Source organism: Erpetoichthys calabaricus, chromosome 1 (assembly GCF_900747795.2).
Source record: "Erpetoichthys calabaricus chromosome 1, fErpCal1.3, whole genome shotgun sequence".
NCBI classification, from domain to species: domain Eukaryota; kingdom Metazoa; phylum Chordata; class Cladistia; order Polypteriformes; family Polypteridae; genus Erpetoichthys; species Erpetoichthys calabaricus.
Genome location: NC_041394.2, coordinates 294,090,286 through 294,111,841, shown reverse-complemented (window position 1 = coordinate 294,111,841; position 21,556 = coordinate 294,090,286). Strand labels below are relative to the sequence as shown.

General features: G+C 38.6%; 1 protein-coding gene across 1 annotated transcript in view; it reads left to right on the top strand.

The window, feature by feature from the left end:
- bltp3b (bridge-like lipid transfer protein family member 3B) overlaps positions 1 to 21,556 on the top strand; it is a 243,416-nt gene that overhangs the window by 138,456 nt on the left and 83,404 nt on the right. Inside the window, exons 8-10 of the mRNA XM_028816858.2 lie at positions 13,136 to 13,313; positions 13,813 to 13,896; positions 19,804 to 19,989. Coding sequence (XP_028672691.1) covers positions 13,136 to 13,313; positions 13,813 to 13,896; positions 19,804 to 19,989 — 448 coding nt within the window. The remainder of the gene's footprint in view (positions 1 to 13,135; positions 13,314 to 13,812; positions 13,897 to 19,803; positions 19,990 to 21,556) is intronic.

The window sequence follows — 21,556 nt, the reverse complement described above, 5'->3', positions numbered from 1 at the left end:
ACAATAGAAAATTATGACGCATTGGCCAGTTCAACAGAAAACAGTTTCCGATAGGGAGGTTCAGAAATCATGTTGGAGCTTGCTCCAGGCCGAATTTGGGTCCAAAAAGCAGACAACTTCCTCTGGAGACCATTGGGTCTTTATTAAGGCCAGCTCTGGGCAATGCAGTTGAGTCAGTTGCCCTCTCCTGGTGGCTTCTGGAAGCTGTAGGTGGAAAGGGAGAAACCATTAGCAATAGCTGCCATTCTTGTCCCACTGTGGTACCGCTTACCTCAACACAACTAGGAAGGTGATCCCCAGGTACATATGTGTAATATGGTTCATCTATTTTATTACTAGCTTACAGTAGTTCAATTTTTGATTGTTTTATGATTACATGGTGTAATACATGGACCTTTCCAAAAAAAAACCATCAGATTAATGTAAGAACCACTGTTCATTCTGTTTTATTCAATTTCAAGCATGCAACAGTTAATTATCTGAACATGTTTTAACTAGTGCAAATCTTTCATGCTCAGTTATATTGTATGGAAGCAAGTAGTTTTTTTTTCATTTTTATCCTTTTTCCATTGCTACTTTTCAGGGCATATTCTTACTGCAAAAGCAACAAGAAAATTTAGCCTACCCTAATTTGTGATTAATACAATTCATTCGTGTCTCTGTAAGCCAATCATTTCACATATAGTTGTGGCCAAAAGTTTTGAGAATGACACAAATATTAATTTTCACAAAGTTTGCTGCCTCGGTTTTTATGAACGCAATTTGCATGTACTCCAGAATGTTATGAAGAGTGATCAGATGAATTGCAATTAATTGCAAAGTCCCTCTTTGTCATGAAAAAGAACTTAATCCCAAAAACCCATTTCCACTGCATTTCAGCCCTGCCACAAAGGGACCTGCTGACATCATTTCAGTGATCCTCTTGTTAACACAGGTGAGAGTATTGATGAGGACAAGGCTGGAGATCATTCTGTTATGCTGACTGAATTCGAATAGAGAGGTTCAATTGTTGTGAAGAAGGCTTCAGGGCACCCAAGAAAGTCCAGCAAGTGCCAGGACCATCTCCTAAAGTTGATTTAGCTGTGGGATCGGGGGCCACCACCAGTTCAGAGCTTGCTCAGGAATGGCAGCAGGCAGGTGTGAGTGCATCTGCACGCACAGTGAGGCAAAGACTTTTGGATGATGGCAGGGTGTCAAGAAGGGCAGCAAGAAACCACTTCTCTCCAAGAAAAACATCAGGGACAAACTGATATTCTGCATAAGGTACAAGGAATGGACTGTTGAGGTTCTGGGGTCATTTTCTCTGATGAATCCCCTTTCGGATTGTTTGGGGCATCCGGAGTAAAGGTGAGCACTACCATCAGTCCGGTTTCATGCCAACAGTAAAGCATTCAGAGACCATTCATGTGTGGGGTTGCTTCTCAGCCAGAAGTTGATTGACAGCATGCCAGGGTGAATTGCAGAGGTCTAGGAAAAGAAAGACCAACACTGCAAATATTGAATCTTTGCGTAAACTTAATGTAATTGTCAATAAAAGCCTTTGAAACTTATGAAATGCTTGTAATTGTACTTCAGTATACCACAGGAACATCTGACAAAAAGATCTAAAAACACTGAAGCAGCAAACTTTGTGAAAACCAATACTTGTGTCATTCTCAAAACTTTTGGCCACAACTGTAAGCTCCAGGTGTGTTTTGATGAATCCTGACAAGAATTATGCTTCACAAACTTTCTTAAATTATGTCAAATCATGGGTGTAGCTTGGCTTTCATTGAGTGCATTTTTCTTTACTCATACTCCTAAGTTACTAAAGGCTGCTTCTATTTAATAAAATAGGAATGGAAGCAAAGCAGACAGCTAGCCAAAATGTACCTAAAGTTTATATATTACAGTATATTGTTCTGGTTAGCAATTGAAACTCCAGCCCTACTCTGTTTCTTAAAATTTCTGAGAACGAATTCAAAACAGTGTGCACCTTCAAGATTGCATCTGAGGAGAGAAAAAAAACCCCAAAACTATCTGATCCCAATTTCTTTCTGGTCAGTCAGTACACCACTCACTTCACCGAGCCTCAGATCCCACTACATTCTTTCCGGTATCTTATATCCAGACTTGATGAAAATGTTGCCATATTCCCATTAAGCCAATATGTTTTAAGCACACCTTTATTATTTCAAAGTTATAGACCTTTGGTTATCCCACAGTCCAATCAGTGCCCTTCTTCAAGTTGCAGAATGAACTGCAGTACCTAGATGTGGCTTATTTGCTGTTCTTCATTTCAGAGAAATTTCTATTGCTTTAGAAAATGTTAATTGTCTTAAGAATTCAAAGTTATGTGAAACACCCTGACAGCACACAGGTAAACTCCATTAATCGCATCATGTGTCATCTAAACAAAATTAGATGGTTCAGAGGGAGTCAAATTTACATGATTAATCTTGTATGACCTATTGAATTCTTTTTCGTTTTGACATTACAAAGTTTTTAGGGTTGAGTAATGGCAAAATTCTTGTTACATTTTGTATGTATATATGCATGAGCTTTGCTCGACTGGATTTGTAGACTCGCATCCATTCTTCCTTGCTTATTTGTTCATACTGTCAAGTTTGTGTTAGGGATCCAGTTTTGAACTTTGGCCTGGCTGCTCAAGGACTCTTATTTGGAAGTGTTGCTTTATTTGGTGCTGAGGAACATTTATTTCCAGAACATTTCCAGCACAATTCTGTGTCATGGTTAGGATTTTGTTAAATGGGGGTAGAGAGAATCATTTGATATATTTTCTCAGAGATGCATTCATTCCAGTCAAGTTCAGGTTCCCTGTTATGTGGCAGTGTTTTTCAGGGTAACCACATAACTGAAAATACTGTGCACAAATTTCAAATATTTCAAAACTCTGCAGTTTTGGCTGCATTGTCATTGGATTCTTGTCCACTTAAATGACCAGGTTAATGTTTGGGATTACAGTCTGCTCTGGGGAGAGTCTAAATGAGTCCTTATTTCTTTTTTGCTTCTTACTGATGGATGAGACTGTACTCCTTTGAACATTCAACAAACAAGAAATGTTTATATACCTTCATAAATCCATGTTTCTTCAGTAATTTCATGGTTTTACATAAAAAGCCATGTAGTATCTACTTAAACATGCACTTTTATTGTTAAAACCTTATGTACACTGATGTGTTTCTCCTGAAATCTATTCATTGATTTTCTAAAGCTGCTGTTTCCATCACAAGGTCACCGAGAGCCCAGTCATGGCCATTGATCTGTAAAGGAATTCAAGACCCTTGTTCCCTCAAGTTGCAAGCATGAAAATAAAAATAAACAAATCACATCATATTTATTACAATGTGTGCATGTTACCATGCTTGACATTTGTTATATTTGACAAAGAGCTAATTTCACCAATAATAGTTATTGCTTTCTTCTAGCCTCTGTTACTCTCTGTAACTGAAACTGAAAAACTGAAAATAACTCATACAGCAGGGTCAAATTCTTCCATAGATTTTGGTGTCATTTTTTTTTTATCCAGAAAAGAGTATTAATGAATAGAAATTTGCCATTGTCAAAAGAAAGGTATCTCACTATAAATGGTTCACAAATCAGCCCCCACCCATGAGAAAGAGAGCTAGGCCAACAGAGTAAAACTTTAATAGTAGGAAAAATAAATAAATAATAATAAATAGAGTAAAAAAGGGAAGTGAATCCACTTCCTCAATTTAAGTGCTTACTCTAAAATGTTATTGATTAGATCCTGCCAGGTGAAAGAGTTTTGAACAGATCCTCTAAGAGAGAATTTGATTTTTTCCAATTTCAAATAGTATATTACATCAGTTATCCACTGACTTAAAAGAGGTGAGTTAGGATTCTTCCAGTTGAGCAAGATAAGTCTACGTGCCAGTAGTATAGTGAAGGCAATCACAGTTTGTTTGTCCTTCTCCTCTTTAAGCCCATCTGGGAGTACACCAAACACAGCTGTTAGTGGATTAGGAGGGATTGTAACACCAAGGCTATCTGATAGGCATTTAAAGATTTTGGTCCAAAATGATGTTAATTTAGTGCACGTCCAAAACATGTGGCCCAGTGAGGGTGGAACTTGATTGCAACGTTTGCAGTTTGGACAATTTTAAACAAGACATGCTTGATATATAATTTTAAGTTGAATAATTGCTTGCTTTGAGCATATGGTGCTACAGTGAATTCTATGCATGGCTGCCTTCCACTCCTTGTTTGAAATGTTGAGTATTCGATCCTTTTCCCACAGTACTCTGGGATCTTTGAAAGGGAGGGACTTTTGAAAGGTTTTATATATTACAGAAATGCTGTCTGAGTCCTCAAGACTGATCAATTTTTTTTCCGGAATAGAGGTTGGTGGGAGGTGAGGAAAATTGGGTAGATTTTGTTTAACAAAGTTTCTGATTTGGAGGTAGTGAAATAAGTGTGTTGCTGGAAAGTTAAATTTGTATTGTAATAGTTTGTAGGATGCAAAGACGTTGTCTATGTACAGATCTCTAAGTGATATTGTGGATGTTTTACATACTTTAACATCTGTGTACATTTGACAGGGTGGAAAAAGGTGGTTATCGTGCAGAAGTGCCACAGATAAAAATTTCTCTTATCTTAAAATACTTCCTACATTGGTTCCATATTCTGAGTGAATGAAGCACAATTGGGTTGTTAGTATATTGGCGATAGCTTGTACTTATTGGGGTACAAAGCAAGGAATATAAAGAAGTACTGCAGGATTTTATTTCTATTGCAGACCAAGCCTGTATGTTGAATTATTTGTGTCAGTCCAGGTTTTTATAGCTTGTATATTTGCCGCCCAGTAATAAAAGGTCTTTGTGGGCTCGCCCTTTGAATACGTGGATGGTTTGAAATCCAAATAAATTAAGTTATGATTGAATCTAACTTCTTAAAAAATGATGTATTGGTGTATATTGGAATGTTTTGAAATAGAAAAAGAAGCTTAGGAAGGATATTCATCTTGACAGTGTTAATTCTTCCAGCTAAAGTGAGATGAAGGGTAGATCATTTATGCAAGTCTTGCTTAATTTTTTCCATGCAGACAGCAAAATTTTGTTGATAAACAGCTCTGTGTTTACTTGTGATGTTTCCTCCTAGGTATTTAAACTGATCTGCGATGATGTTTCAATGATGTTTCAAGTTCTAAAAAAGAACACAAGGAAACTGGCATCCGTTTGTTATAATTTGAGATTTCCCCATTAAAAAATTAGAAAAAAATCCAAAACCTTTCTGTGGGCATTGTAACATCATTTTGACAGATGAGACTTGCTATTCCATAATGGCTTTCCTGCAGCCTTACGTGTAATTTTAATCATGGCACATACTGTACGTGTGTTTGGCTTGAATGCAAATTGTGTAGCATTTCATGTCAAATGGCATAAACAGCTTAGACTTGCTATTTGGATAAAGTGTGTGGCTGCTGACTGCATTTGTTACCTTGCCTTAGGCTGAAGTGTTTTTTTTTCTGTAACCGAAATTGTAACTTTTAGCTTATCTGCTTTGTGATTTTGTGAATCTTTTTTCTTTAATTCTTCTTATTTTTAGCATCCAGTCTTGTTGTCTGAGGTCAGTAAATGACACCATTTTGACATGATTTAGCTTCTGGGATTCTGGCCAAATTTCTCATAGTGCTACATTAAGAGATACAGTATAATTTGAAACAATGGCATGTTATAGCTTTATAATCCAGTATAATTCAAAAAATCATACTGCTATCTTTGACTATGATGTATAATATGATAAGCCCCTTTATTTTGCTTAGTGGTCTTGGTTACATTTTAAACTCTTTACACTCTCCTGCTTAAAAATAAACCATACATTTATTTTCTTGTATAATATTACCATATGTTGCTGGACTTAAGGTAAACATCTTTTGCAGTCAAAATTATTAGACCTTTTATATTTTGAATAAAGAGTGACATCATCCATATCTTTCAAAACTATTTTCTTGTGGTCAGAGTTGCAGATGTCTCGCCTTTATTCTGGCTAAAAATGTTGCTTAATAGGCTTCATACACTGATACCACCATATATTGGATACTTAGAGTTTCCAAATGATCTGACAGTATGACTCTGGACAACCAAGGTAAGATATCCCTTGGTGAAAATTCACAGGAAGAATGTGCAGCTGTCACAGTTTTGTGAAATGGCAACAATAATCACTTGGCTACTGTGATACATTTTTGATTGAATACCTACCAGAAAAAAAAATCCTAATGAAAATATAACATCGCTGTGGCTTCTGCATTCCTCGGGTGCCATTCTTCCAGCCTCTCTGAGGTCTGTACCACCTACGCTATTATGTGTGCATGGGCATCCTTATTTAGTCACACACCCCTTTCTTCAGGCAATTCATCATCCCTGCTCTGATGCATCACATCCCTCTTTTTTTTTGTGCTGGATTCCTTATTGTTGATTTATTGTCCCTTATCTGTTGCCCACCACGTAAAGTTATTATTTGTTAAGCATTACAGCTATAAACTTTGTTCATGTGCCCTGAGCGAAATGCAAGAAAGGTTCTACGATGCTGCTGTTGCCTGCATATAATGTCAGACAACAGACTAGGTCTATAAGACCAATTTTCTTATTGTTAAACTCTTATTTGTTATTTTTATTATCATTTTCATGACCCTTCTTCTACATGCTTTGCCTATTTTAAAATTTTCTTCAAAAACCCAACAACCAGATGGACACACATATACAGACACTTGTCCTTTTACTAAGGTAGATTTTTTTCATATTGGCTTCTTTATTGTCCTCCTCAAATTAAACCTGTATACAGTGCATCCAGAAAGTATTCACAGCGCATCACTTTTTCCACATTTTGTTATGTTACAGCCTTATTCCAAAATGGATTAAATTTATTTTTCTCCTCAGAATTCTACACACAACACTCCATAATGACAACGTGAAAAAAGTTTGAGGGTTTTGCAAATTTATTAAAAATAAAAAAAACTGAGAAGCAATTACAGCCTCAAGTCTTTTTGAATATGATGCCACAAGCTTGGCACACCTATCCTTGGCCAGTTTCGCCCATTCCTCTTTGCAGCACCTCTCCAGCTCCATCAGGTTGGATGGGAAGCATCGGTGCACAGCCATTTTAAGATCTTTCCAGAGATGTTCAATCGGATTCAAGTCTGGGCTCTGGCTGGGCAACTCAAGGACATTCACAGAGTTGTCCTGAAGCCACTCCTTTGATATCTTGGCTGTGTGCTTAGGGTCATTGTCCTGCTGAAAGATGAACCGTCACCCCAGTCTGAGGTCAAGAGCGCTCTGGAGCAGGTTTTCATCCAGGATGTCTCTGTACATTGCTGTAGTCATCTTTCCCTTTATCCTGACTAGTTTCCCAGTCCCTGCCACTGAAAAACATCCCCACAGCATGATGCTGCCACCACCATGCTTCACTGTAGGGATGGTATTGGCCTGGTGATGAGCGGTGCCTGGTTTCCTCCAAACGTGATGCCTGGCATTCACACCAAAGAGTTCAATCTTTGTTTCATCAGACCAGAGAATTTTCTTTCTCATAGTCTGAGAGTCCTTCAGGTGTCTTTTGGCAAACTCCAGGCGGGCTGCCATGTGCCTTTTACTAAGGAGTGGCTTCCGTCTGGCCACTCTACCATACAGGCCTTATTGGTGGATTGCTGCAGAGATGGTTGTCCATCTGGAAGGTTCTCCTCTCTCCACAGAGGACCTCTGGAGCTCTGACAGAGTGACCATCGGGTTCTTGGTCACCTCCCTGACTAAGGCCCTTCTCCTCCGATCACTCAGTTTAGATGGCCGGCCAGCTCTAGGAAGAGTCCTGGTGGTTTCGAACTTCTTACACTTACAGATGATGGAGGCCACTGTGCTCATTGGGACCTTCAAAAGCAGCAGAAATTTTTCTGTAACCTTCCCCAGATTTTTGACTTGAGACAATCCTGTCTCAGAGGTCTACAGACAATTCCTTTGACTTCATGCTTGGTTTGTGCTCTGACATGAACTGTCAACTGTGGGACCTTATGTAGACAGGTGTGTGCCTGTTTCATGTCCCCAAAATGTGCAATTTTGTGCAGATTATTTTAGCCCTTGCTCAATACTCTCAATACTCTGTTGAAGCAGATACTGTGTGTGTTTACAGTGCATATATTATAATTTCTGTATGTTAACATAACTTCAATTTTTTCTCGTAATCCTTTAATCCTTTTAAAATCACAGGAGAAAGTAATCTCCTTTGTATTTCACTGTTGACCATTTTGCCAATTCAAATTCTTTACATACATTTTTTTCACTAGTACACTATACATATTCTAACTACATAAATCAAATAATGGCATAGTTGTTTAACAAACAATGAAAAGTGAAATTAATGTGATGTTGCAGTAATTGTCTGATATTGTTTTATAAAAATATTATTTACTTAATTCAGAAAATAGCATGCAATTTACTGTGTCTGTTGGACAAACAAAACATCCTTTGTTCTCAGTAGCATACTAACCTTGAATTCGGTTTGTGTGCATGTGTAGGTTTAGATCCAATGCCTATGTGAGTCTTCCTCAAGGTTCTCTGGTTTTCCTCCTGTGTCCTAAAGACAGGCACCTTAGTCTGACTGGTGAATTTTGGATGTTATGACTAGTTGTCAGCGTGCACCTTGTTCTCTGAATCTGAGACAACTAGGGGGCTTCGCCCCCTGCTCGCTTCGCTCGCCAACCCCCTGTGTTTGGTGTTCCGGATACACACCTTTAAGATTTTTGCTATTTCATTAATTTCACTTTTATTTCAGAACTTACGTAAAAACAATATTTGGAATCCTTTGAGTCCCAATGTGCTGAATCCTTTAAATCAGGTCCGTGAGACATGTGTTTAATGACTGTGTACAATAATTCAGGATAGGTTTGGGAATTCCAGCACAGACAAAGCGATCCACATCATCAGTAGTTTTCAATTTGTTTTGGAAAGTAAGCAATAAATGCATGTGAGGTAAAACAGCCTTACAATATTTACATACATCTGACATATCACCTGTGTCCATATATTCGATCACTATTCGCCGTTTAGTCATTTCTCAGAGTAATAATTTCTCTTTTTTTGTGCTAATGCAATGTTTACGTTCTTTGTTTGACACTGTCGTTTATTTCTGCTTTCATTTTCTGTATCTTGCTCTGAATGTGTTTCGTGCCCACGTTTTTGTTTGAGTCTTTTGAATTGCAGTTTTCATTATCTGTAACCTGCTCTGCATGTGTTTGGCCTCCTTGCATTATAACCTCTTTATGACGTTTTACTTTGTTGTCTATTCTGTCTTTTGCCTACCCCCGGCGTTTTGAACCCGTGCCTGCTGTTTACCGTTAGTAATATGGGTAAGTAATATGGATGATTGCAGTTACTGTTAATATGGAGCGTTTTCTGTGGCTGTACTGTTAATAATGCATCACTGTAATGAGATTCACCTATGCTGTATAGTTTGTACGTGTGAGGATGATGTATGTGTAATACGGATCGTTCGTTTATTCTTATTACCCATCAGGTGTTGCGCCTGTGTTATCTGTGGTTGTACTGTTAATATTGTATTACTGTAATGTGATTCAAATATGTTGTTTTGTCCGTATTTGTCGGATTTCTGTATGATGTCGGGTGTTTGCTTGCGGTTTCTTAGAAGTGCATGGATTCCGCTGTGTAGTGTGGACGTTTATTTCAGTTGTGCGTTGTAGGCGAATATGCCTGTCGTAGTATTTGGCAATTTCCGTACTACAATTCGCTTTCCGTACTATCTCGGGCTTGATTTGTGAACCTATGTGGACTCCGTAGTCTGTCCCGTTTCACTCTGGGGCGGGGATAATGTGATTCAAATATGTTGTATTGTCCGTATTTGTGGGATTTCTGTATGATGTCAGGTGTTTGCTTGCGTTTTTTTTAGAAGTGCGTGGATTCTACTGTGTAGTGTGTACGTGTATTTCAGTCGCGCGTTGTAGGCGAATACGCCTTTCGTAGTATTTGGCGATTTCCGTAGTACAATTCATTTTCCGTACTATGTCTGGCTTGATTTGTGAACCCTTGTGGACTCCGTAGTCTGTCCCATTTCACTCTGGGGCGGGGATAATGTGATTCAAATATGTTGTTTTGTCCGTATTTGTGGGGTTTCTGTATGATGTCGGGTGTTTGCTTGCGGTTTTTTAGAAGTGTGTGGATTCTGCTGTGTAGTGTGGACGTTTATTTCAGTTGCGCGTTGTAGGAGAATGCGCCTTTCGTAGTGTCTGGCGATTTCCATACTGCAATTCGCTTTCCGTACTATCTCGGGCTTGATTTGTCAACCTTTGTGGAGTCCATAGTCAGTACCGTTTCACTCTGGGTCGGGGGGCTGACTCCTGTGTTTTGTGTGGTGGTGTCGTTGCCTATGGGCACGTTGCCTCATTTCTTACTTCTGTAAGTGGAGCTCTTTCGGTTTTGAGCCGTAATCTCGGGGTTGATGTGTGACCCTTTGTGGACTCCGTAGTCTGTCCCATTTCACTCGGGAGCGTGGGTCTGACTCCTCTTTTTTTGTGTGCTATTGGCGCGTTGCCTCATTTCTTATTTATGTTAGTGTGTGTACTCCGTAGTCTGTCCCGTTTTACTCTGGGGTGTGGGTTTGACTCCTCTTTTTTGTGTGCTGTGGGCACGTTGCCTCATTTCTTATTTCTGTTAGTGGAGCTGTGTCGTTTTTGAGCCGTAACTCCTTCGTTCTCGGTGGATCGCGCGTTAGTTGAGCTGTGATGTTTTTGAGCCATTACTCCTGTGATCTCGGTGGATCGCGCTGTTTCGTTTTTGAGTTTATGGGCGCGTTGCCTCATTTCTTATTTATGTTACTGTGTGTACTCCGTAGTCTGTCCCGTTTCACTCTGGGGCATGGGTCTGACTCCTGTAACCTGCTCTCCATGTGTTTGGCCCCGTTCTTTAACCTCTTTATGACATTTTACTTTGTTTCCTACTCTGTCTTTTATTTCTGACCTCGCTTTATCCTGCTTGCGGCATGTCAGACGGTTCGTAGTCTCTCCCGTTTCGCTGTGGGGCGGGGGGGGGGGGGGGGCTTTGTGTGGCACCTGCGCACGTTCGTAGTCTCTCCCGTTTCACTCTGGGGAGGGGCGCTTTGTGTGGCGCCTGCGCACTATGTCTCCTGCGTCCACGGGCAGGTCCCTGCGTCCATATCTGGTTTACCATTCTCGGTTAGTAATATGGATAATGACCCTAAAAACTTGTATTAATACTGTATGTGCCCTTCAATGAATTGATGCCCTACCCAGGCTTGGTGGCTGCTTTATTCCTGTTGATTCAGAAATGGGCTCTGACTGCTCGCCACCATGAAATTGCACTGAGCAAGTTCAGTAAATGAATTGGTGGCAATACATCTTCTGTATAAACATTCATTTTTTTTTAAAATGTTCAGTTTTTCATGGTGGTATTCCTAATTAATCTACTCTCTATATATAAAATCGCAAGCCTAAAAAGTGCAACGATTTTGTGTAGCGATTTTATGTGACGTTTCTATGTCACATTTTTTGTCACGCTTTAAATCGGGGTTATTTGAAAACCTACATATAAATGTTTGATATCATTCTTTTCAGAATTTAGTGAAGTTTAATGTGTTGTTATATTTTCAGATTCTTATTCCATTTTTAAATTATAAACTAAAAATATCAAGAACTCACGTCCAAGAGTGCCAAGAGATTTAACCACGGCCAGGGCCGGAAATAAAAGACAAAGAGTAGGACAGCTGCTGTACAGGCTTTTAAATGTTCGAAGTGCCGTGCTAGATGCAGATCATGTGGCACGGCAGCAGCAGCAATCCAGCAGCTGATCGAGCAAAGAGGAGGTAAAAAATAAAACTGTATTTGTTTCCCATTGTATCACCATTTAAGAGGGGGTTTCGGAGTAGCGACCGCGTCTCCTTTGGGGTGTGTTCAGCCCCCCTCTTCACAACGCGAACGGCAGACTGGCCGCAACTTGGGTGTTGGATGCCAAAGAAAAAGAGTGGAGGCAACTGGAAAAACACATTTAGTGTTACCTAACAGTGTAGTAAATATGTTTTAGCTGCCTACATGAATTTTCTTTACTCTTTCATTTAACTTTGAAAGTACAGTATATTAAAAAAAGACAATGTTGCTTATTGGCTAAAGATGTTTTATTGTAAATCTGGAGATAACTGATTTAACCCACAACTGTGATGGGAAGGGTTAACTCTAAGCAAGTCAAATCATACAGGTCCTTCAGCTGTGGAACTTCAGAATTCTGTATATTGTTAGGTGGTATTAAATACATTCAGGGACAGCAGTAGCTTTTTTGTTATCTTTGCCATATTCTAGGACTTTTTTGTAATTCTACTTGGACAATTCTAAATAGCTGACTTATATCACAGTTTTTATCAAATTTATTGCTTCTGCATTTTCATTCCCTATTCTTTTGAAGAGACAGCTTTACATTCATGTTTTACATGTCAATCGTTTTGTTTTTAAAACAGTAATGTTGTGTCTTAATGTCATTTAGCTACATATTTTCTGTTTCTTTTAAATTACTGAATGAGTGCCTTCTTTATCGATCATCTCACATGCATCCTCATGCACTGGTAGACCATTCATAGGCTAAGGAGATCTGTGATATACCAGTATACCATGCCATTAAAAAACAAGAGATATTATACTCCTAATGATTTAAACATTAGAATGCAAGGAGCCTTATATTGGGCTAGTTTCCTTCAGTTATGAAACTTTCTAAATTGTTTTAGTATTTAGAATTTTATTGATAGTTTGTCTTAGTATGATAAATGTAGTTGAACCATGAACAATTATTTAACGGTTAATGATGTTGACTCTTAAATTCGCCTCTGAATTAATGTAGTTTGTGACCCCTTATCAGAGAATACAGTGATAATGCATTGCCCCCTAGTGGTTGTTTTTCTTACCCATGCTTGCTAAATATCTTCGTTATTTTGTATTCCTTCCTTTTCCTGGTTATATTTATTTTATATATAATTCATATAATTATATTTTAGGGTGTTCAAATTCATTTTGTGCTTTTGTAATATTTGCAACGCAGTTGTAATCAAGTTATGCCCGAATCAGTGTTTAGCCGCTAATAATTTATCATTTCTCATTGCTTGTCCTTCACAGAATGCTGCTCCGGCCCAAAGTGCTCAGCAAGTGAAGACTCAGCAGACAGCAGCAGCAGCTGACCACAATGATTTTGACAAGATGTTTAACTCCTATGACGTGAAAGAAACTTCTCATCACATGCAGATCACCCATCTAGATCTGCACATTTGCGATGACATTCACGCCAAGGACAGAGGTACTGTGCCTATTTTATATCATTAAAACAAAAAGATAAGTTAAGGAAGCTTAAGTTTTTAATGCATTGTTATGGCCTATGAAAATCACAGAACCTGATCCAAGTGTCAGCCAGTTGGTCCAGTTTTATTCCCTGTTCTTATGCACAGCTGGTTTATAAAAATAGCATGTACAGTATTGAAGTATGATCAGTTTGAAACTCTGTATTCATCATCAAAGGAGAAATGTTAAAAATAATTTTTTACATTAAGCATCATTAACATATGCATTTGTTCAAAACGTTTCTTTATGTTTTAAGTTTTCATTGAATCATTTTGAATCAAATTTTTAATGTAAAATTTTTAAAATTCTTCCATCCCCCTATGTTTAATGTTTCGTAGAGGAATTTATTTAGTGGTATATCAATTGTAATCAATATAAAAATATTACTATATTTATATTGTATGCAGCAGTCAATTTGAGTTGGTTTAGTTTTCACTCTTCATGCCTGTATCTAACAGGGATTAACAAGAGGATAACAGGGGGAGCAATGCAGCTGTCTTTTAGTCAGATTACTGTGGACTACTATCCGTTTCACAGAGCAGGTAGGAATGTTCAGTATGTTGCATGTGTGCATTATTTTTTTTAATTTTCACATACCATGAACAGTATAAACTTATTTTGTGAATAATTAAAAAAATTGTATTTTTTTACATGATATACTGTTTTTTTCATTGTTTTATTTTAAAAATGATATAGTATTTATTAAGCAGTCACTTTGTCATGGTGTAAGGGTCCAAAGACAACAAGCTGGGCAGGGCAGACCAAACTCTTCATTGACCCTAGAAGTAGTCTGAGCCTTCACCTGAACAGTTTCCAGTTGCTCCCAGGCCAACTGAGAAGTATATAACCTGTCCAGCATGTCTTGGGACTGCATCCGGATCTCCTTCCTGTATGTAGTGCCTGTCTTGGAATGTGCTCACAGAGAATTGTCACTCAGTGTCTAGACTCCCTCATCTGGTTTCATTTGATCTTGAGGAGTAGCATGTCTAGTTTCAGTGTCTCCTGATTTCCTAAATTCTTCACCTTGCAGCTTCTCCAGAGGAACCACATTTTCACATCTTGTAGCAATACTGGGCTGTTTTTAATGTGATGGTATATTCTATAAATGGTGTTATATTAAGTAAAGGTTAGATTACTATTTTCTACCCAAGGCTTGTGGCCATTAATAAGGGTTGAAACACAAATGATCTGGTTTAATAAAATACAATGACATTGAATCATTTCAACATCTACTTAGTAGTCAGAGATCCTCTGCATATGCTGGAAACCACAGATTTTATGCTTTTTGACACAGCCAGATAAAAGTCTGATCAACTGAGTTTAGATGGTTCTCTAATTGTCAGGTGGAAACAGTAGGCTAAGAAGCATTATTGCTGGCCAGGGAAAGTTTTGTAACCTCACCACTGTGATTGCGTGGAAGGTAGTATAATTTTTGTTTTAATCTTGCTATGGTACTGCATATACACTTAAGTTACATGTCTGTGTAAGTAGTTAACAATTTTTGATTTACAGCTATCCATCTAGATTATGCAGATCAGTGTAACGGGACTAAATTTCAACTTGAAATTTTTGTGGGTGCTTTTAATTATGTTAGCATGTACTCTTTGACAGTGTAATTTAATTAACATTCTAATGCTTCTTTTAAGTCCACAGAAGTTAGTAAAGACTAGAGCTTGTATCACATTGTGTGTACCATCATCTTCATCTTCTAAAAATGCAATGAAAAAATTGTTTACACTTTTGTGGGTATAAATGTAATATTGATTTGTGAAAAGCACCACCTCACTTGAGTACTCCTAAAATTGCCGAATGGCACAGTACACACTTCCTCATTCACTTTAATTGTCCACATACACATTGCCAGTATCATGAGGGGAAAAAGTTTTAAGTGCTGGCTCTCTGAATTGTATTTTCTCTTTTATGCCCAAGAAGATGAGAAAATCATTTTTATTTGTAAAAATCTCAATTTTATTCTGTTTTAGCTAGAGGTCTAATGATGGGCAGCAGAAAATGACAGCAAACTGTCTGTTTTGAGTTTTGCCATGTTGCTATGTTATTAGACGTGACTATTGACTATTATTTCTCTGATAATCTTTTTATAGTTTAAGTGAAAAGATGGGGAAATGAAGTACTATATTGATCACCACAGAAACCTAAATACTTACATGAATGGTAATTTACATTATGTAAGTGATCACATGACTCTGTTCATTCCCAACAGACGCAGTGCAGTCACATCACTTTACAAGTTTTGTTTTTCAATCTGGTGAGTTGTTCAAATTTAGCATCTTCAGCCATAAAGAGTGCAGATCACTGCAGATGAATAGGTCCTGCACATCCTATTTTCCCCAGTTCTTGTGATATTTGTTACCAGGACAAATAATGAACTTTTCGTGGTTTTGATTTTTTTTTCCCCCCAAAATGGTAATACAACCATTTAAAAAGGGTGTTGCCTTTCATGCTGCTGAAAATAGCTAAAAAAATACAGCTATATCAGGGGTGGGCAAATTGCGGCCCGCGGGCCACATGCGGCCCGCTAAGAGTTTTTTGTGGCCCGCCAAGACAGTCAGAAAAATCCGCCTTGAACCGAGATTTCCTTCCCGTGCGTGACCGAAGATTTGTCTCGTATTTTCCACTAGGACGGCGACGTCAATACGCATGTGCAGTGTAGGAACGATGCGCAGTGCTTTCCCGGTTGATCTGTTTAATTTCAATTTTGTCTTTGCAACAGTAAATATATAAATTTCCAACTTTAGTGAAACCATGAACCCTCCGAAAAAACGTAAAATCGGTGATGAATGTCGTGTGTTTAATGAAGAATGGACAAACAAATATTTCTTTGGTAATACAGGGAATAAAGCAGTGTGTTTATTGTGTCATGAAACGATAGCCGTATTTAAGGAGTACAATCTGAAACGACACCACGAAACAAAACATAGCGAATTTGGCTGCAAACTTTCCAAGGAAGAACGCAAAATAAAAGCTGCGGAGTGTGTGAAAAGGCTGAAGAAGCAACAAGAATTATTTACAAAGCAATCAACACTTCAAAATAGTGCTACAGAAGCAAGTTTAATGGTAGCCTACAACCTTGCTAAACGCAACAAGCCTTTTTCGGATGGCGAGTTTATTAAGCAGTGTATGGTAGAGTGTGCAAGCGTATTGTGTCCTGATGTGAGAAGCAAATTTGAAAGCATTTCATTGTCAAGAAGGACTATAGTGCTGCGCATTGACTCAATTAGTGACGAACTCACAGAACAGCTGAAGACTGCGAGCAAAGATTTTGTTTGGTTTTCTTTGGCACTGGATGAGAGCACAGATAATGAAGACACTGCACAATTACTCATCTTTATCCGTGGAATTAGTGAAAATTTCATCATCACAGAGGAATTACTTGGCCTAGAATCAATGAAAGATAGAACCACTGGTCAGGACTTGCTTGAGTGTGCTGTGAATTGCGTGGAGAAAAGTGGCTTGTCCTGGAACAAAATGGCAAGCATTACAACAGATGGGGCCAGCGCTTTCATTGGAAAAAATGTAGGTATGGTTAAGCTTTTAAAAAACAAGTTACAAGCACAAGACACATACAGTGATATCTTGTCTTTTCATTGTATTTTGCATCAGGAGAGCCTTTGTAAAGCTGCACTGGACTTAAAGCATGTGGTAGATCCTATTGTTAGTGTGGTGAACACAATCAGAGCAAGGGCACTCCACCATCGACAGTTCAAATCTTTTCTTGAGGATGTGGAGGCAGAGTATGAAGACGTAATTTACCACAACAGGGTGAGGTGGTTGAGCCTGGGCAAAGTGATAAAAAGAGTCTGGGCATTGCAGAATGAAATCCTCTTATTTCTGGACACGAAGAAGATATCTCATGATTTTGTTACAAAAATAGGATGTGAGGAGTGGAGATACGAGATGATGTTTGCAGCTGATGTATTTGAGAAATTGAATGAATTGAATGTGACATTGCAGGGAAAGGGGTTGTTTGCACATGAAATGTGGAAGCATGTAAAATCATTCAAAGCAAAACTAAGTCTATTTGCAAGGCAAGCAGGTGAAGGCAATTTTTGTCATTTCCCTTTATTAGGAAAACAGAAAGTGCCTGAAAGTGTTTCTGCTAAGATTAGGGATCATCTGCAGAGTTTGGAGGATGAGGTCACAAGAAGATTTCAGGACTTTAAGAAAATTGAGCCTAAATTCAATTTGCTCTCTTATCCCTTCACTGCTGATATTGACACAGCACCTGAGGAGCTGCAGCTTGAACTTATTGACATGCAGTCAGATCACACTGTGAAAGAAATGTTTAATGCTGTGACATTAGTTGACTTTTACAAATCTTTGTCTGCTGAAAAATTTCCATGTATGAAGAAATTTGCTGGGAAAATGTTCTCTATATTTGGGTCTACATATATTTGTGAGCAAAGTTTTTCTTGCTTGAAGATTAACAAGAGTAAATATAGATGCTCTTTGACAGACATTAACTTGCAGGCTGTGATGAGAATCTCAACAAGCAATCTCACTCCTGATTTCAAAAAAATTGTAGAAAAGTGTGATAGGGTACATTTGTCTCATTACTGATTCTAAAATTAAATGTGCTTGCAGCTATAGATATGAAATTAGCACAATAAATAAATTGAATATAAAACTGCTACTATTTTATTTAATTTATATTTATTGATTTTTATAGTACAATTTATACCTTTTCTGAAATGCAAAGTTAACTAATGAATGCAATCATTTTAAAAGGTGCGGCCCTCCGCTAACATCCGCTTCCACAAAGTGGCCCCCGAGCCAAAACAATTGCCCACCCCTGAGCTATATGGCTGCTCTTCTAGAAATATCCCAAGTGAGTATTCTCTGCTGCCACCTACTGGCCAGAAGGAGGAAGCCGACTCTCCCTCTCTTTCAATTTGGTGCCCCAGCAGTATTCACTTCAAAGGGACCACTCACAGTGACATGGTATACTGCGCCCTAGTGGCCCTCTTCCCTACTTTCTCCGGTCCTGTTCAGCCTATATACATCGGACTTCCAATACAACTCGGAGTCCTGCCATGTGCAAAAGTTCGCTGATGACACTGCTATCGTGGGCTGTATCAGGAATGGGCTGGAGGAGGAGTATAGGGACCTAATCAATGACTTTGTTAAATGGTCCGACTCAAACCACCTACACCTGAACACCAGCAAAACCAAGGAGCTGGTGGTGGATTTTAGGAGGCCCAGACCCCTCATAGACCCAGTGATCATCAAAGGTGACTGTGTGCAGATGGTGCAGACCTATAAATATCTGGGAGTGCAGCTGGATGATAAATTAGACTGGACTGCCAATACTGATGCGCTGTGCAAGAAAGGACAAAGCCGGTTATACTTCCTTAGAAGGCTGGCTTCCTTCAACATCTGCAATAAGATGCTGCAGATGTTCTATCAAACAGTTGTGGCGAGCGCCCTCTTCTACGCAGTGGTGTGCTGGGGAGGCAGCATTAAGAGGAAAGACGCCTCACGCCTGGACAAACTGGTGAGGAAGGCAGGCTCTATTGTTGGCATGGAGCTGGACAGTTTAACATCTGTGGCAGAGCGAAGGGCGCTCAGCAGGCTCCTATCAATTATGGAGAATCCACTGCATCCACTAAATAATGTCATCTCCAGACAGAAGAGCAGCTTCAGCGACAGACTGCTGTCACTGTCCTGCTCCACAGACAGATTGAGGAGATCGTTCCTCCCCCAAACTATGCGACTCTTTAATTCCACCAGGGGGGGTAAACGTTAATATTTAACATTATACATAGTTATTGTCTGTTTTTTTCACCTGTATTATTATCATTCTTTAATTTAATATTATTTATTGTATCAGTATGCTGCTGCTGAAGAATGTGAATTTCCCATCGGGATTAATAAAGTATCTATCTATCTATCTATCTATCTATCTATCTATCTATCTATCTATCTATCTATCTATCTATCTATCTATCTATCTATCTATCTATCTATCTATCTATCTATCTATCTATCTATCTATCTATCTATCTATCTACAAGTGAATGTTAAATATAGGCAAAAGAATACATACATGTAATTCTATATAGATGCATTGACAGGTTTTATTCTAACAAACATTTACTTGATATAGCAACATGTAGACTACTCTGCTTTGTCATTTCCATTCAAGTCCTCTTTTGTTATAGACTACAGTAATTATTGTTTTTTTTATTTTAAGTCTTTTACCTAGTCTTAATGTATTAATAGCACTACTGTACCTATGTAATATAACATAAGGCAGTTCAATTATTTGTATTGCCTAAATGAGGTTACTACAGAATCGACAGCTTGGTTGCTATTAGACATTTTTCATGAGGCATACATTTTTAATGCTAAGATTTTCACCAGACACTACATCCAAAGTCAATGCCTCTGAAAACTGACAGTCAACTAATTATTTCTCATTCTTTTGTTAGGTGATAGTTGTCTGCACTGGATGCACTACAGTGAAGCTACTAAGTCAAGAGACAGCTGGGCAAAGAATCTCCTTGATGAGTTTAAAAGCAATATGGAGATGCTAAAACATGCTGTGAAAGACCACCGGCTAGTCACTACAGTGACATCATCTGCTATGCAGGGGTCGCCTCAACATGTGGCTCCAGGTGACATTATATGTAGTATGCCTTATGCATTTTATTAAGTTGTGACATTTCCTAAATTATTGCTTATTTCAAATATCATGAACAAAGAATGTATGAATAAGCAACCATAAGTGTTTACTTCTGATGTTAATTCCAAAAAAGTGTGAAAGATCAGCCTGGACACAAACAGACACCAGGACACACAGAAGTCCAAACCTGCGCTATTTATTATTTTTCTGCACAGTGCAGTGCACCAGTCACTACAATACTCAGCTCAGTCCTTTTACTTCTGTCTTTTCTTCTGCCGTCTCCACTCCTCTCTCGCAAGCGCCGTCCTCTGCCACCCGAATTCGGCTTCCCGAATGGAGTGAAGTAGCCCCTTTTATGTTGCACCTGGATGTGCTCCAGGTGCACCCTGACAAACTTCCTGCAGCACTTCCTGGTGTGGTGGAAGTGCTGCATGGGCACCTGCAAGCACTCCAGGTGCATTTGGATCCTCTTCTGGCAGCGCTTCCTGGTGTAGCAGAAGTGCTGCCATCCAGAGCTCGAGGATTGTCCAGGGCTGAGCTTCCAAGCTCCAAATCCGTGGCCCTGATGTAATCCAGGGGGGCTGCCGTCTTGCGCCATGGAGAAGATATTGCCCCTCTCCCGGTCCTTCCCTTCTCTAGGCGTCCTGGTGGGGCAAGGTCCCCGGTTGTCTGCCACAAAGGTTAGCTTGTATTCTGTATGTTGATTGTCTTGTGGTTTTGTATATTGTTTGATTTGCAAAAAATGTTACACTAATAAAATTATTATGTTCACCATTTTATTATAAAGTATCTTTTGTTAGAAGCAACATACAGTATTGCGCTTTTACAAGTGGAGTGATATTCTATGCCTTTTCCCAGTGTCACAAGTTGATAAACGCCAAAACGTCCATAAGTCCATATTTTGTGCAACATTTGGACTAAGGCAGAAACCAGCCCTAGATGAAATGGTCATTTATTGCAGACACACTTATATTTGCATTTGTAGTTTATGGGAATGTTTGTGGACAGTGACAAGAATACTGGGAGGACTGGGAGACCATGTAAATTCCTCATATAAGGATTGCAGCTTGGAATCAAACTGGGGGTTCAAGATCTGTGAAAGGGACTCCCTTTACTGAAAACTTTGTTTTGTAGTTTTATTGTTACCTATAGATAAAAATAAAAAATCTGGTGTAGGGATGAGTTTTCGATTAACATTTAATTTTAATGTCATGGTTCAGTTTTCAGTTCATTTTCCATCCCCTACCCCAGTCTGATATAAATTAACCCTTTGCAGTCCAATACATCTTAACATAATGAGTGTACCAGTACAGAAACACAGTGCCACTCTCCAGGGGAGTGTGGTTTAATTTTTTGACTCTGCAGACATTAGTTTCCAGTAATTAACAATTTAAAGAATTAGTTAATTCTTTGTGTCTATGAATGCTGTTATTATATTACCTTCAGATTAAACATTTTTTGTTTAGCTTTATAAAGAAAGAGTACAGTGTGATTCTTGGTATTCAATTGATCATTTTTTAAATTCACCTTTCAAAATAATTATGTTGGAAAAATGAACT